The following is a 16,025-nucleotide window of genomic DNA, read 5'->3' on the forward strand; positions in this document are numbered from 1 at the left end:
ACTCATCTTTGTCTGACTGTAACATTTGTTTGGTAATCTGAAACAATTTTCACAAAACAACAAAAGTCCCTAGAAAAGTTCTGTATGGATGCTTTTTAACTGTGCATGATGATATTAAAATAAATTGGTCATGTAAATAAGAAACAGGACATCACATGAAAATAAGACATGCAACAGAGTGTAAACTTTGTGTTTCCTGGATAGTGAGTGCCAGTCTTTAAAAACATTTCATGTGGAAAATTAGGTCATAAGTAAACAAGTTTAAAAAGAAATAAAATCAGAATCAATCATTTAAAATTGTAGCTGTATCTGTAAATCAATGATGGAGAGAAGGACAGAGGACGGGGTTTGCTGTGAATGCTTAAGGTTTTAACAGAAAATACTTGATGTGAACCAGTTTCTAATATTATAATTTATTACAAAAATGTAAAATAAAATGGTTCAAATATGGAAAGCATTTAAGATAGCTGCTGAGTTAATTCACCACATATTGTTCAATCAACAGACGTCTCAGACATCCCTGCATGTCTCACTTTACATGTTAAATATTCACATTTATGGCAAAATAAAGAAAAAAGAACACAAGTATGGCAAGTATGGCTTGTTTTTTGTTTGGTTTGTTTTAACTGATTGGTTTGACGTTTAGTTTGTCTGATGTGAATTATGTGCGATTTGGACGCTTCAAAATGTGACGTAAAACAGGTTCCTTAATGAGATTAGTACGTTTTAAGAGACTGCAGTTTCTTTTTACTATCACTTTATATAATTAGCTAATGCACTAACAGTGTGGGATTGGTTTGTTGATTAAATATACCCACAGGCAAACAATAAACGGACAATTTAAGGATTATTTTATCAGTATAAACTTACAAGTTACAGGATAATTGAAAGAATTTTGGAAAAATAATTCAGCCCAAAACATTCATTTATAGGATTCATTCTTCAGACACAAGAAATCCTTCACAAATGTAAATTTTATTTTTCCTTTATTTTCCCTATTACAAAACTGATTGTAAAAACAAAGTAACCATAACAAAGACACCAAAAGTGCAGCTTCCAGAAAGAAACAAATCTCCACACACACAAAGAACAACCTGCACTCACATCCCATGAATCCTAAAGCCACAAATAAACAGAAATCTTAAGCACAGTGTTTTACTTCACCAAAATAATTTGATCTACAAAATATAACATTTTAAATTTAAAATAGCATCTCTAAAAAGGGCTCTTCTCTTCACTGTAACACACCGAATGTCTCTAATATGTTTCACACGTTTTATTTTCTACTCTTAGTTTGATCTGTGATTTTTCTGTTTTTTAAACTGATTATTACCTTCATAAAAATATTCCTGAGATCCACAAAGGAAAAAAAAAAGAGTTTTGCCACAATAAAAATAATGTTTCAAAAACAAAACACAATCTTTAAAATCTTTTTATCACTGTAATAATTAAATTAGACATTAAAAAGAGCATGTCATCTAAACATACAAACAGAAAACGTTAAAGAGGCAGTATTATGTATATTCCAGGCCCATTCTGCCATTTTACAGTGCAATAAAGTAACTATGTTACCTGAAGTTGTTATAAAAATGACTAAAAAGACTAAAGAGAAATTTGACTTCACATTTTAATGCCTTAAAATTGGGCCTCTGTCTCTTTAAGAAGCCCTTGCTCTTTTTGACATTCTGCCTTCAGAATGCCATCAAAACAAAACGATAATATCGTGCAATGAGCTCAGCAAATGCTCAGTTCCACCAGGTGGTTGCTAATTGCTGCTGGCTAGTCTGCAGGAGCTGAGTGGAGGAGTTGTTGCATCTAAAATGGCCACCAGGAGAAACTAAAGTATTTCTCAAATGTGTGAAAGAACCAAAGCAACACTCCAGCTATGGGTTTGGTGAGGGAATAACATTATAACATGGTGATTTTATATAATACTGCCTCTTTAAAATTTTTCTACACTTTTTGGCTGCTCTGGTAGAGATGATTACAAGCCGTCATTTATTTATGTTTCATTTCTGTGGGAGAATCTGTAACACCAACGATTAAAATAAAAATAAAAATCTAATTGTTAATTCCAGGAGGTTTCTTCAAAGGAATAATTTCCTTTTCAAAATGGTTTAAAATGTAATTAATTCAAAAGAAACCCCTTTTGCATATAGGAATATCTTCTTATATTACATCAATATTCTGTAAACAATGTTGGTAAATTGTCTGGAGTCCTAAAACAGATGTGATCACCTGAAAAATTTATAGTAAATGACAATTCATTTTAAAGATACTATAGCATTTTCCTTAAACCCAGTAAATCTACAGAAACAGAAAACAAATGTAACAGGTAGTGCAGGATGTATTTTCACTGAAAGAAGATTTTAGAATTACATTTTCACAAGGGGAGCCAAAAAGGTGTTTGTGAACTTTAAGTGATGCTTACAAATCTTAATATTTGATTTAAAAAAAGACGTTTTCAACTTAAACCTATCAGGTGTTGAACAATTACATTGTAAAACTCATTTCATGTTCAGATGATTTTTAATTTAACTAAATGTTCCTTCACATCTTTCAAGCAATTTCAGATTTAAGGAGAAAAAAAGTATTTATTATTTTATTTTTTGTGTAAAAACAAAATAATATTAAAAAATGCAAACATTAAATCAAACAAAGCAAAACAAAGTCAACAAAATATAAGAAACAGTTTCCCTTCAAAGTTATTATAATAATAATAATTCACAAATTTTGAATCATGTTACAGTCAGTGGCTTTTAAAGTTATTTTAAATGTCTATGACTTTCTAAGTCATAGACTTTAAGTGGTAGAAAAAACAACACACTGAGGATATAATAACAAAAAGTCAAATACAAATAGTAAATAAATTGTAAACAGTTTTTGGACATAGCAGCAAGAGTTCCTCACACCTACATTTTTACCCTTTGTGCCCAAGCAAACAAAATATAAAGCTGCAAATTTGAATATTATGAACAAGTTTAATATTTTCTGTCTCTCATTTCAGAAAGTGAAATATTCAATCACACATAACAGATTTATTACAGAGTGAAATAACTTGAATCTCCATTTCTTGTAATTTTGATGATTATTGCTACAGATATTCAAAACCCAAAATGCAGTGTCTTTTGTAATATAAATTTGTAATTTATAATCATCAAAATTACAAGAAATAAAGTCTTTAAATATTTCACTCTGTGTGTATTATAGCAGTTTCATTTTCCGAAATAAGTGACAAAAATAAGAGCGTTTTCAAAATATTTGAATTTTCTCACCTGTATATAAATGTACCAACATCAGAGTCTCAGAAGATCAACTCAGTCCTCCAATTCACCTTATTACATAACTACACATTACCATCTCCTCGCTTAATATTTGATTTTATATCTGTAAAAACTTATCCTCTCTACCCACGTGCTTTAAACATTGTATTTCCTAGAATTTCTCAAGGAAGTAAGGCAATTTAGATGTAGCTACATTCTTGATCAAAGTCTTAGGATCGGCGTGAAGTTAAAAAATATCATTTTGTGCTGTCCGATCATTACCGTAGATTTTAGAAAAATAATTTAAGTTGTCGGTAATCAAAGCGGGTTGGTAAGAATTGACTCGTGTGCAGTAATGAGCATCCCCTGACAGACGGGTATATTTTGTCACCTAAACCCTAAACCCAAAACTACAAAGAAGCAAAATGAGCAGAACCTGAGACCAGCTCCTGAGGTTTGAGCATCAGTTTCCACCATTTGGACGAACTTCTGCGTAGTTCTTAACCAACTGGGAGATCCTTACGACTTTAATGTCAGGCGATACTTTATCATAGTCAGACCACAGGTATTCTGGAGACAGCACCTTGGCCGGTTTGTTGGTCAACAGGTACCTGCAATGAAGAAGGACAGACAAATATGCAGTGTAAGTATTTTTCTGTTTAGATATTTTGGTTTTAGATAAGTTTAGTTTTAGTTTGTGTCATATTGCACCTGTTGAGATGACTCTCCTCCTGCCAAACAGCTTCGATCTTGTTTTTGGCATCCTCCTCTGACATTTCGTAACAGTACCTGGTAAAAGAGCAGAAATCAAAATACGAATCAAAAAGTTTAACACTTCCAGCAAACAAAAAAAAACAAGACATTTAAGTTTACATCAAAACAATAAAAAACATTGTTAATACAGAAATGTAAAATGTCAAAGGTTGCTATGTTCAAAAGGTACTTTTAATCTGAATAATAAGACTCGCTCTGGTTATTAATAAAACTGTTCAGTTTGTGTCTCTGGCATAAATAATAATTGTTTTCACACAATGAACCAGTTTTGAGCTTACTTTTTGTCAAGCCTATACTATAAACATATTTCCAGAATAAATGTCAGAGAATACCAAATTTATGAATGAAGATTACAAGAAATGTTTTTGTGTCATTTTTCAGAAGTATCTATACACTGTAAAACATTTAAGCCACATTTAGTTGTGTCAACTACCTTCTACTGTTTAGGTCAAATAAATTTAGCAAGTTTCTGATTTTGAACCTAAATGTGTGAATGTGTGAAAGATAAACTTACAGTAGCAGGTTGTGTTAACTTTTTATTAGGAGCTGAAAAAAAACTAGAGATTTTAGGTTAACACTTAAAAAACTGAAAAAAGAAGAAGAGAGGAGTGGGAACTATTTCCCAGAATGCTTTGAGGCATTTTTTGGTAACCTGAGATGGAAATGCGTTACGTTGATCTGACTCTTGTGTTTTATTAAGGCAAATGTTGATTTTAAAGCTTGAGGATAATGTCCTGTTCACACCAAATGTTTTTAGCAGAATTCATTCTGATGTTTAATAAAATTCATTATCAGGAATTTTGCTCAGGCAATTTGGAGCAAGAATTTAAATTATTTATACATTAACTTGATAAGGTGAGTGAAAATAATAGAGAAATGTGTGCTCTAACTAGGTGAGGGCAGTTTCTTTTCTTGCATATTGTAAAATAACAATTTGGTTTAAATTTCAGCATTAAGTTAAATCTCACAATTCAAGATGAATAAACTTAAAAACAATGTTTAGACAACTTGTCTCTTGTTGTTAAATCAACTTAATGAACTTTAATTTCTGAGTCAAAACCAAAACAACTTTCTTCTTGACTTCAATTGTCAAAGCAGAAGTTAAAGCACCCTCAAATGTTTTACAGTGTTAGATTTAGGTACGTTATTTTTATTTTATTTCTGAAATTATCTAGTTTATCCAGCGTTTAGATGTGTAGGCATTTTTATGAAGGTACAGTTTACATGAGTTTGTTGTTATGAGCCATAAGTACTCCATGAATTGGTTAATATTTCAATCAGCCTTTCACAATAAAGCATAAACATGCTTTGCATTGGCTGTCAGAGCTGCAGTGTGTTTACATACCCTGCATATCCTGGTTCAAGTCCTGATTACTCCAGATAAAGTTTTCTTGATCTAAGTCAAGTCTCAAGTCTCAGCAGCTAAAAACCTGTCAACACCTCTGCCTGGATAGACATGATTTTAAAGGCGAAGGTTTTTTGTCGTAAAGATTTTGTAGTTTGATTACTTGACTAGCTTGTACATCTCCTCCAGGTATCCAGCCCACACCGCTGCAGTGTAGTAGTAGTCTCCTTCCCCAGCAGGAATATAGGCTTTGGACTGAGGTCGACGCTCATAAGGAAAACCGTCCCTTGGCGTCGTCTGTGTGGACAAAACAGGTCAACATGAGAGGCTTTGAATAATATATGTGATGAACTGAAAATGACTGGTAAAAGCAGCATATATGGCACAAAGAGACTAAATATCTCTCATCTTAATTTACGTCCCTTGGAGCTAATATTATGTGAGGCTACCTTATAGTAGCCCCGGTGAAGTACAGCTGAAAGACGACTGAGGGACTCGGCTCCAACCCGGTTATGGAAGACGCTGTCTATGTCCATCATGAACAGATAATCCGCCTCTTTACGGATCTGAAAGTAGATGTAATGGAGGTGTTAATAAAACATTATAATGCTAGAGCACATAGTAACGGATGATGTTTGGAAAGCTGGCATTTATTTCTAGAATGTGAAGTAGCAATTTGAAAACTCAAATTGTCTGAAACATTAAGTTCAAACATCGCCACAGTCGATTTGAAATGGCTGCCGGAGGTTTGGGAGGAACCTGAATTATTTAGCTTGGAGGATTTAGTTTGTTTCGGTGGGGAAATTTCACACCTTCTTTAGGTTTAGTACTTTCATTCTGTCCTCTCAGAAAGGAACCAAACCACCAGGACAGTGTTATGTGGTTAGAACAGGTGTTTGGTTGGGACTTGGCCCAGCATGAGCAGCAGATGAGGCAGTGAAACGTAAAACAAACGCACCGCAGAGAGGAAAGTAAATTATGCTACTGAGCAAAGAATTAAAAACCTTACATTCAAATTATATGTATAAAGATTTTCACTCCCTGTCATCTAATTATTTTTCTGTGTTTAGTTTCTTGGACAGTTTTTTGTTTTTCACATTGTGTGAAGTACATCAGAGGCTGGATGAATTTTAAATGCTGCTTAAATGAAAGTGCTTTAAGCAAAGCCAACATGAGTGAAGCTTTTGCTGTTAGTGACTCTTAAGATGTTTTCCCCTTCAGGTGCAAAAAGCAAAAATTTCCTCCTTTTGACATCACAAAATGCCAAAAGGCATTTAGTGATATCAAACATGCAAGATACAGTATTTGCTTACATGCAAAACATGTAAGCAAATGTTTTGCTCACATCTATTTAGCATTGTGGCGTAGTCAGGGAGATATATATAATTATATATATAGTTCTAACTATTTTGATCTATGGAGTCATATTCAAAAGATTATAATATTATTCAAACAGTCCTTTATTTCAGCAACTCCGTCGCCAACTGAAACGCATCACAGATTATTTACTGGGATCTTTAAAAAGCCTGACCTGACGATTCTGTTTTGACTGATATTCTTTTACTTTTGTCTGAAAAGTTGATAATTACAGAGCGAAAGTTATTAAGTCGGCCTATTGTTGACTGCAGACGTGTCAGCTCTCGCTCACTGCAGAGCAAAAGTAAACAGTGGCTGATTCTCAGACATTTAAGAACATTGATAAAACTGGTGAATAAGATCTTCCAAAATTAAATAAATCACGGCTGGTTTATCCTTTCTCACTCCTAATTATTTACACAGAAACTGATGTTTGAAAGCTTTTATTTCTGCTAATTATGATGCTTTTTCACTTATATGAACAACAACAAAAACAACTGAAATGTGGGCTTAATGAAAAGTTTCTTTACCTGCTTAAAATCTGATAAATGAGCCTCATCAGAATGCATATTTTAAGTTATTGAATGTGAATGTATATGCAGGAAGGACTGATTGCAGGATAGGAATTTGACTGTGTATTGAAAAAAACGGAATAGTTATCATTAAGTACTTGACAGATGGAAAACTAAAATTTATGAGGTGTCCTTGGATATTGGAACACCATGTATTCGCCAGCCTTTGCCTAATATTTACTCCACTTTTTACAATAAATCTGTCCATCCATTTAGCTTCCATGGCTTCATTAAAAAAACAACTAGCTTTCTTTCTTGGACAATTCTTTGTGTTTCACTTTTTACCTGCTTTTCAATGGTGATGGTCGCCCATTTCATCCTTCCCAGCACAACATCCTGCCAGCGGTTTGCACTTGGGACGGACACAACTGTAACCTTCCTGTTTTTACCCAGAGGAACCTGAAAAATCAAACAAAAAAACCCAATTAATTGCAAACAACAACACCAAAACATTCAAACTGGGGTCAAACAATGGAACAAACTGAGTATGGAACTAAAACAATGCCCAAACATCAACCAGTTTAAAAATTAATACAAAGAACCTTAGCTGTAAGCCATGTTGTTATTTGCAAATGTTATTGCTAATATTAGTATTATCTGTACATTTTCTTGTCTCATGAGAGTTAGTTTGTAATCATCTTTTCTGTGTAATATAATTTATTGTTGGCTCTTTAGAATATTATCACTATTATGGCTTTAATTACCAATTTTCGATAATTATTGAGTCAGTAGGTAATATATTTAATTAAATTGAGATAAGGAGTAGGATTAAGTAATTGTTCACTTCAAACAGAAAAGTGTAGTAAACAAATCATTTTGTTCTTGGGTATGTATGCACGTTTTTCTGTTTTTTAAAATCGGTTTGAAATAAATAAATATAACTATAAATACAACAGCAGCATTGGTCGAATGATAAACACCTACAAATCTGATTAAATATCTAATATCAAACATAAGTTTTGATATATTTGTTTTTTTTAGAGCAGTGTTGTCGTGGCACATGGGTTTCTCCATATTGAAAGGCTGAAATGCTGCAAAAGCACTTAAAAAAAGGAAACAAAACAAGCATAAAACATACAAAACAAAATGATACTTTTGTTCCACTTTAACTATAGACGGTTTTTAATATGATTTTTTTTTTAATTGAACTCTCAAGTCCTGCAGCTCAGTTTGACAAAAAGGATCTGGGCCTGCCTCCCACGTTCTTCATTTTGTACCTCCTTCAACCACAAATGTATAATTTAAATCAACAAACTCAATGTTAATGTAAGCATTGTATCAATAAATAGTCCGGTTTGTTAGTCGACCTTTTGTTTTTTTTGTATTTTTAGCTTGTGCTCAGTGTGTTTCATCATTAGTAAGTCTTGAGTGAGGGGGTTCCTCTTGTGACTTCACTTTACTTCCTGTTCAAAAGTCAGGAAGTTGCAGGTTCTGGTCAACCAGAAACTTACTTTCAGTTCTCTGACTATTTTTATGCACTCACCTGTGTCGCTTCTTGTTGGTATCATTATTTATTAATCTGAGTTAACTGTCTGTAAATTGTTTATTTTGTAAGCTTCTGGATCTGTCTACACAATGCCTACTTCTCTTGTTGATTAATTTGCTTTCTACACTTATGAAGCGTGCATCATTACAATAATTAATTTCATGATTTCATTATGACTGCTGATTCCCCCTGCCAAATAAAACAGTCTCTCAGAAAATGTCAGCATTTCATAAACCCAGTTCTTATCCTGCAGAAAATCTAAAGAAGAGTAAACCATAAAACCTCATTACTAAAGAATCTAGCTTTACAAGAAGTACTTTCACCAACTTGAAGTGGTGAATAAGCCACAAGTCTAAATTTCACAGTTTAGAGTTTCACAGGGCGTGAGCTGCAGCTGGAGTCAGAACATAGAGGTGAACGGATGTGTCCACAACATGAGCTACAACTGTAACATCTGACATTTTGTTTAACTGAAATGCACCTGCAGCGCAGTACTGCCTGAGAAAACAGTCTGCTAAGGAGCTAGTGCACTAGTTTTAATAAAAAAAATTTAAAAGCTATTGCTACTACTGATTTTAAAAATAAAACTAGGAAACACAAATCAACTCTTGCCAAACGCTAGATAGGCTTTGATATCAGTCAAGCCCTCAACTCTTAGCCTTGTGCTACTAAAATGTTAGCAGAGTTACTTCAATAAGTACTCACAACTACGTCACCCTGCATGCAGGGTTACGGTGAGTCTTTTTGAGATCTGGCTTTCAGCGCAAAGCTGTTCTTTAGAGTTTCACAAGGTGTGAGCTGCACACACCCTGTGCATCTCACATTGCTTCTCTGAACTGAAAAGCAGTTCAGAAAAAATGCTTTTCAAATTAAAGATAAAGATTTTTATCCAGTTTTGTAAATTGTATTAAAAAAAACAATATTATCTATAAAGTTCCGAATTTTAGACCTGAGTAATAGGTATGAGTCTCTTTTGTTAATTATGTCAATTCAGTGCAAAAATAAAATGGGAACCCTCAGGTTAAGCTGCTCTGAGAAAAACGGCATCATCTACCACCATAAGATAGATAAGATAAGATTTATTTGTCATTGTCATCAACAGATTACAACGAGATAGGGATTTGCTCGACTCGAGTTAAGATGCAGGTTATGTGTATATACGTAATATACAAAGATAAAGAAACGAATAGTACAAAATGAGAAATAAACTTAGACATCAGAAGATGGTTGCAGCGCCTGGAGGTGTCGCAACAGAATTTACATTTATAACAAAGTGGTGTCAAGAGTAGAAGTTCTTATGCCTTTGAATTTAGTGCCATGATTGCCATCGGGTAAAAACTGTTTTTTAGGTGATTTGTCCTGTCCATAAAGGAGTCCAGTGATTTATTTCAGTTTAAACACAATCCTCTACATTTAAATACATTTTATTAACACTGGATTTATTTTACTGGTTCAGTGTATTTGCCTTGAATATTTAACTTAATTTTCCAGCTTTTTTCCCCCCACACAGCATCTGACAAAGACCTTAAATCCATCTTCTCTGCCTATTTGTGTCACTCCCTCTTTCTTTGATTTTTGAGTTCCTGGCACAAATACCAGATGAAATCTGATCACCGCTTTAAACGTTTGTTCTCCGTTTCATCTGTTTTCCTTGAAAGACCAAGGTTATTTCCAGCTTTGTTTGAATTCTTTAACAAGAAAAACCAGTCTGCTGAATTTTTCCTTTACCTTTGGTTGTATGGTTCTGTAACCCTATCTGGGTGAGATGACACCTTAGACTCTGGGTTGTGTTTTCTTTAATGGTGGTTGTCAGAAGGAAACATGAGGCAGGAATCGGACCCACACGGCAGTTGAGATCGTGGTTCAGACCGTTTATTCGGACCAACCGACAGCGCAGCCGCTTCGAAATTCACAGCAAATACTGCGTGTCAACATAAGTCTCATTAACGCAGTTATTTTTTTGTTTTTGTTTACAGATACAGCATATATTTAAAAAGAAGTAAAAGACAAAACGATACAAAACTAACTACTTGGACATTAAAAGTAACATTTGGCTACATTGAGGAGCTGCGTGACCGTTGTTCTGCCAGCGCACCGTAACAGACACCAAGTACGGTGTTCTTCAGCGGACACACTTTACCAACCTCCACAACCCAAAGAACAAATCTAACATTTTGGTGGCATCCGCTGACATATTTAAGCCACTGCCCTACAGTTCCATAAAAACATCATGGAAGCACTTCAGGCCTTTTTTTTTTATTGTACTGCTTTATCTTACTATAAGGTGCTTTTTCTACTTAATATGGCTACCAAACTAAAATAGCTTGCACTGAGATATGCACTTCTAACTTGCTTTATGAATAAAATTAAGAAGGTTTCCATGGACCTTACCACAGGGGCCGCTTTTCATTGGCTGATGCCCATTCTACGTGGTCACGTGCGCCGTCTCACAAACACACTTAGCTTCCCGTTAGCTAAGTGCAGCATAATGGCAGAACTGATACAACTTCTACACCTTGAAGCCTGTCTGCTACACAGTCTTACGTTAGCTAAACAGATCAATATGCAATGTGTGCTGTATCTGACATACACTAAAGATTTTATTTTAGCAGAAAAGGCTTTGGACTAAACTGTTACTCGTGTTAGCCACGTTAGCTCCAAGTACAGCTAGTCAATCAACCATCGCTGTGTTCAGGGAAGCGCTGATTAATAACCGAGAAATAAATATCAAGCCTGGAAACTTGATATCGTAACGGACTGAATGTTATGTTTTTAACGTAATCTTTGCTCGTCTTCCGGGGCGCAGGCGGTTGCCACGGTAACAGGTGTCCTTAAACTACAAAGAGAGAGAGAGAGTAAAAAGGTAAGAGTGGTTTTGAGTTGATCACCTGTTCGGGTTATTTTACCTTTGTTTACCTTTGCTGTGGCGCATTACAGCCGCTGTAGTTTCTAAACGTTGGACTAATTACCTCGTTGTTTGTGAGTTTACGTTCACAACAAACATCAAATAGAACAAATATAATTCATAAAATTTTAACAAACAAATGGCTTCTACCGTGATAATTATGTGAAATTAAATTAATTATTTCCCAACTTCAGAAGACTTGCCTTTACCTTTACAGAGCTCTTTGGTTCCTCCTATCAGGCTGTAGCTTCTCATATTGAGGTCAAAGTTCAGATCTACCATAACTGACTGACACCTGCTGGCCTCAGGTTTGCAACCAGCTTGTGACTGAGAAACCAGTAACCTCCTCCCAGTGACAGAGTCTCACTGAGGAAGAAACTGCATTAGCTTTTCTATCACTTTAATATTTCTGCTATAACTGATGTATATTCGCATATAAAATAAGTCAATAATTTACAATTTTTATGTCTTTGTGTCATGAGGTAGATCTCAGCCGGCTGGTGAGAGAAAAAGTAGATCTTGGTCTCAAAAAGTTTGGGTACCCCTGATGTAGAGGGTGTGTGGATCTGAGTGAAAGCATTTTGCTGTGACGCACAATGTTTAAGGCATCGCAAACACCTTGATCTCATCCAAAAAGGATGACATGAACTTGTTAGTTCCTCTGTCCATTGTTGTAGCTGATATATTGTGAAACTCCGGTAGAAATGATGCACTAATGGAGTCGTGTTTTCATAGAAACAACGCGCCGGGAGGCTTTGCTTGTGAGACTTGGAGTCATGTGGGTCGGTTGTGGGCGGAGCTTGGTAAGGTATATTACTGTAAACCATGCCACCAGATATGTTTTTGTTTCAGCTCTCAGAAACGAGCAATTATAACAAGAAGTTACAGTTGTGTCATAATCTATCCTGTTTATTTTTGTGAATCTGTTGCGTCAAATACCTACATGGAAATTATCTTGCATTTTTAATCTCAACACATTCATTTTCCGCATTCAAACTTTAAGTACAGCATCTTACTTTTGTTGCAACACATTTTTTGCTGAAAAAAACCCCTATTTTATTTAATAAATCTGAGATGTTATATATAGCAAGTCACAGTTCCTGGATGTACAGTAAATGACTCATAATTAATAGGATTTTTCTAATTTTTTCATGGTCTAGAATTTTCCATGCCAACATATTAAATGGCAAGTTTTATTTCTTCAAGCAATTTTCTTGTTATTAGATGATAACAATAGTCCTCAAATCCTTAAGACAGAGTCTAGCTAGGTGGTTTTTATGGGGTTTTTTGTTTTTAAAGAAACAGTTGTAAAAATTGAACATGCAAATTGGCAACATACAGATTGGAACACTCTAACTTGCATGAAGAAAAGATTGAGAAATGCCAGATTTATGCATTTTATAAGTGTAAGGCAAAAATATAACCAAACTAGAATAATATTTCTTTTTAGAAAAACAATATTGAAAGCAAAACAATTAATTCCTTTGTCAGAGTTCAAGGGGGGCATCTTCCTATTAGAACAAAAGTTTCAAATTTCAGAAACGGAAATTTCTTTCCTGGAATTTTTTTTAGCATTCAGGTGATTTGCAGGTATTGTCACGCAGGATTTGGCTTGCAGCTCTTCCTGCTGCCAAACTATCCATTTTCTTGGAACAGATTTTGCTTGTGAAAATGAGCCTAAGGTATTATTTCAGCATTTAGTGAGTAGTGACTGCGTTTTTGTTCTTGGTAATTCAGAGACAAATATCATCAGCAGTTTCATTAGCAAACTACACAGGACGTTGCAAAGGTTTTTATGACTCTTGAACTTTCTAATCCAAAACATGAACCAACACAATCTAGCATATATAATATTTTAGACAACTTTTTTTTTCATAGCTGCTGTCTCTTCCTTTTCTGAACCTGTATCCATCCCCATGGCCTCTCTTTTGTTTTTTAGCAATATCGTTTTTACAAACAGTAATCTGAATAGAGCCAAGTCTGCACAAAGAGTCACGACATGAAAACATATTTACCACGTCTCAATTTTAAAATGTCTACTTTGTTGCAATTTTATGTTTCAGATAATCAAAGAATCTCTAAAATTAAACAAAGAAAGCATACACAATTATAAAAAAGCTGTTTTGGTTGTTTTAAAAAATTTAACCAGCATTGGTTCAAAGAAGAATTCAACTTTTAAAAGTGGAGTAAAATAAATTGATTATATTTTCTGTAGTCAGTAAAAGTTGTTTGACTAATTGATCTTTTTTGAAAAAAGAAATTTGGCTGATCAAATCTGTATTTAAAGAGGTATTAAAGTGCTTTTCACAATCACAGTGTTGCAGGGCTAAGTACAAAAATACAAGCAACTCACCTTGGGGACTTCATCTTCTCTGTCTGTGTGAACGTAGTAAGTGACACTGAAGCCAACAAGGAAATACTTTTCTCCTGTCTCAATAAATTTCTGTAGAAAACGAGTGTATCTGGGTGGTGAAAGCAAACAACAAAGGGCTTCAATTAGTGAGGAAAAAAACAAGCAATACAGAAAAGAAACATCTTTTTCCACAACATATTCTGTTTACATACTTGCCAACAGCAAAAACCACCACAGCTATTCTTGGGTCCATTTTCTTATAGATGCCATCAATAACCACAGGATCAAAGGTCCCTTCCCAGACGAGAGGAGCGTTCCAGTTTGTTACGGCATTTACATCTGTCCGTCTTGGGAACAAAGGGAAATGCATTTATAAACAAAAATGATCACAGGATAGTTTCACATTGGAGCAAATTCTGAGTCACGGTGATCTAAAAGGCTTAAAAAGCTTAAAAAGCCTTTCAACTTATCTTCCTTTTTTGGTTTCTAATGACTGATGAAGAGTTTAATGCTAATAAGCTTCAGAAAGTAGCATCACATAGTTGTTCTGCCCATTATTCTTCTAAAACATATGATGGTGTCATCCTTATTACTGTTTTTTAACCCGAAACTACTCAACGGGTATTAGAAAAAAACACCAATTGCATTGCTTTTTAGTTATGTATACATACACTGCATAATCCACAGCTACAGTAGGTATAAAGAGACGAAGTTAAGTCATTTTTCAATTCTTTTCATCTTTAATGCAACATGTATTCTGCAGTATTTAAGAAAGTAGTAAAAGTAGTAAAAAAAAAAATTATCGCTCAGAATCTCTATTGTTTTTGTGTTTTATCAGTTTAATTGTACAAATGTCACAATTAAGGGAGTACCAGGGTTTTCGACCTCTCCCCTGACGTACCGAAACAGGGTCAAAAGACCCTGAGTCCAAACTGACGACTCTGATGACTCAAATTAGCATCCCTTCTTCAATTGTAAATGTGGCCATTGACCGTCAGGCCAGAAGGTAGGAGTGTGAATAGTCCATGTTGGGGGTGGGTGCGATCTATGATGGTATCTATGATTACCATCATAGATGGTAACTTCAAAACTAAACTGCTCTTCAGTTTAGTTTTGAAGCATACATGAAGTGTTTTTGGAGAGATGTGACCTTTTGCAGCTGATCCATGATGTTGTGCTGCATTATCCAGGTCATTTTGCCAAATGTACATAGAGTTTGCAAAACATACAATCTGTTTCAAGAAATATGCAAAGGTTTTTCTAAAAAAATTAGTAATGTTTTTCTTTTAAATAAAGCTAAGTGGGTTTAAAATGACAGTTTAGAAATAAACTAACCAAATTAATTGTGTTGATCCACCTCAAAAAAATCATGCAAAAAGTGTAAGCAAAAGAAATCTGGGAGACTTTGCACATGCAAATTTGCATGCAGCCTTTTGTGCTGTGGAGGATAAATAGGTGACTGCTTCACCTATTTAGTTCACAAGAACTAATGGCATTTATTTCAGTCATAATGTTGCGGGGGGTGACCAAGGTTCCATCACTATGTGACAGCTGGTCAGCAAACCTGGCAAATATGATTGACATGGCAGCACTGAATGCACATGTGCTTTATCAGGCATGCATTGGGGTGCAGGAGAGACGGGTGGACTTCCTGGTTGAGCTTGCAGAAGAGTTCGGTAACTCTCATGTGAGTGAGAAGAAGGCGCACAAGGAGAAACTGCTTCGGCAACAACCTTCCACACCCAGCTCAGGCAAAAGGGCGAAGTGTCAGGTCAGCCATCGATGCAGGATGCATGTCCTGAGGCCGAAACATCGTCAGTGACCCCTCACACCCCCACCATGGACTGTTCTCCCTGCTGCCCTCTGGAAAGAGGTTCCGCAGCATCCGGTGCAGGTCCACCTGGTTCCGAAACAGCTTTTTCCTACTTGCCATCAGACTGCTGAACTCTTAACTGGACTGAACTCAAAAAC

The 16,025-nt window shown here is 35.1% G+C and overlaps 1 protein-coding gene across 1 annotated transcript in view; it reads right to left on the reverse strand.

The window, feature by feature from the left end:
* Nucleotides 1-1,801: 1,801 nt before the first annotated feature.
* The window catches only part of LOC114142919 (globoside alpha-1,3-N-acetylgalactosaminyltransferase 1-like), a 40,892-nt gene continuing 26,668 nt past the window's right edge, over nucleotides 1,802-16,025 (reverse strand). The window contains exons 6-12 of the mRNA XM_028014491.1: nucleotides 14,267-14,401; nucleotides 14,055-14,163; nucleotides 7,596-7,709; nucleotides 5,832-5,948; nucleotides 5,546-5,679; nucleotides 3,975-4,052; nucleotides 1,802-3,874 (exon numbers count right to left, since the gene is read on the reverse strand). Of these exons, the coding sequence (XP_027870292.1) occupies nucleotides 3,727-3,874; nucleotides 3,975-4,052; nucleotides 5,546-5,679; nucleotides 5,832-5,948; nucleotides 7,596-7,709; nucleotides 14,055-14,163; nucleotides 14,267-14,401 (835 nt within the window). The 3' untranslated portion in view covers nucleotides 1,802-3,726. The remainder of the gene's footprint in view (nucleotides 3,875-3,974; nucleotides 4,053-5,545; nucleotides 5,680-5,831; nucleotides 5,949-7,595; nucleotides 7,710-14,054; nucleotides 14,164-14,266; nucleotides 14,402-16,025) is intronic.

The sequence above is a fragment of the Xiphophorus couchianus genome, chromosome 4 (genome assembly GCF_001444195.1).
Source record: "Xiphophorus couchianus chromosome 4, X_couchianus-1.0, whole genome shotgun sequence".
Lineage (NCBI taxonomy): Eukaryota > Metazoa > Chordata > Actinopteri > Cyprinodontiformes > Poeciliidae > Xiphophorus > Xiphophorus couchianus.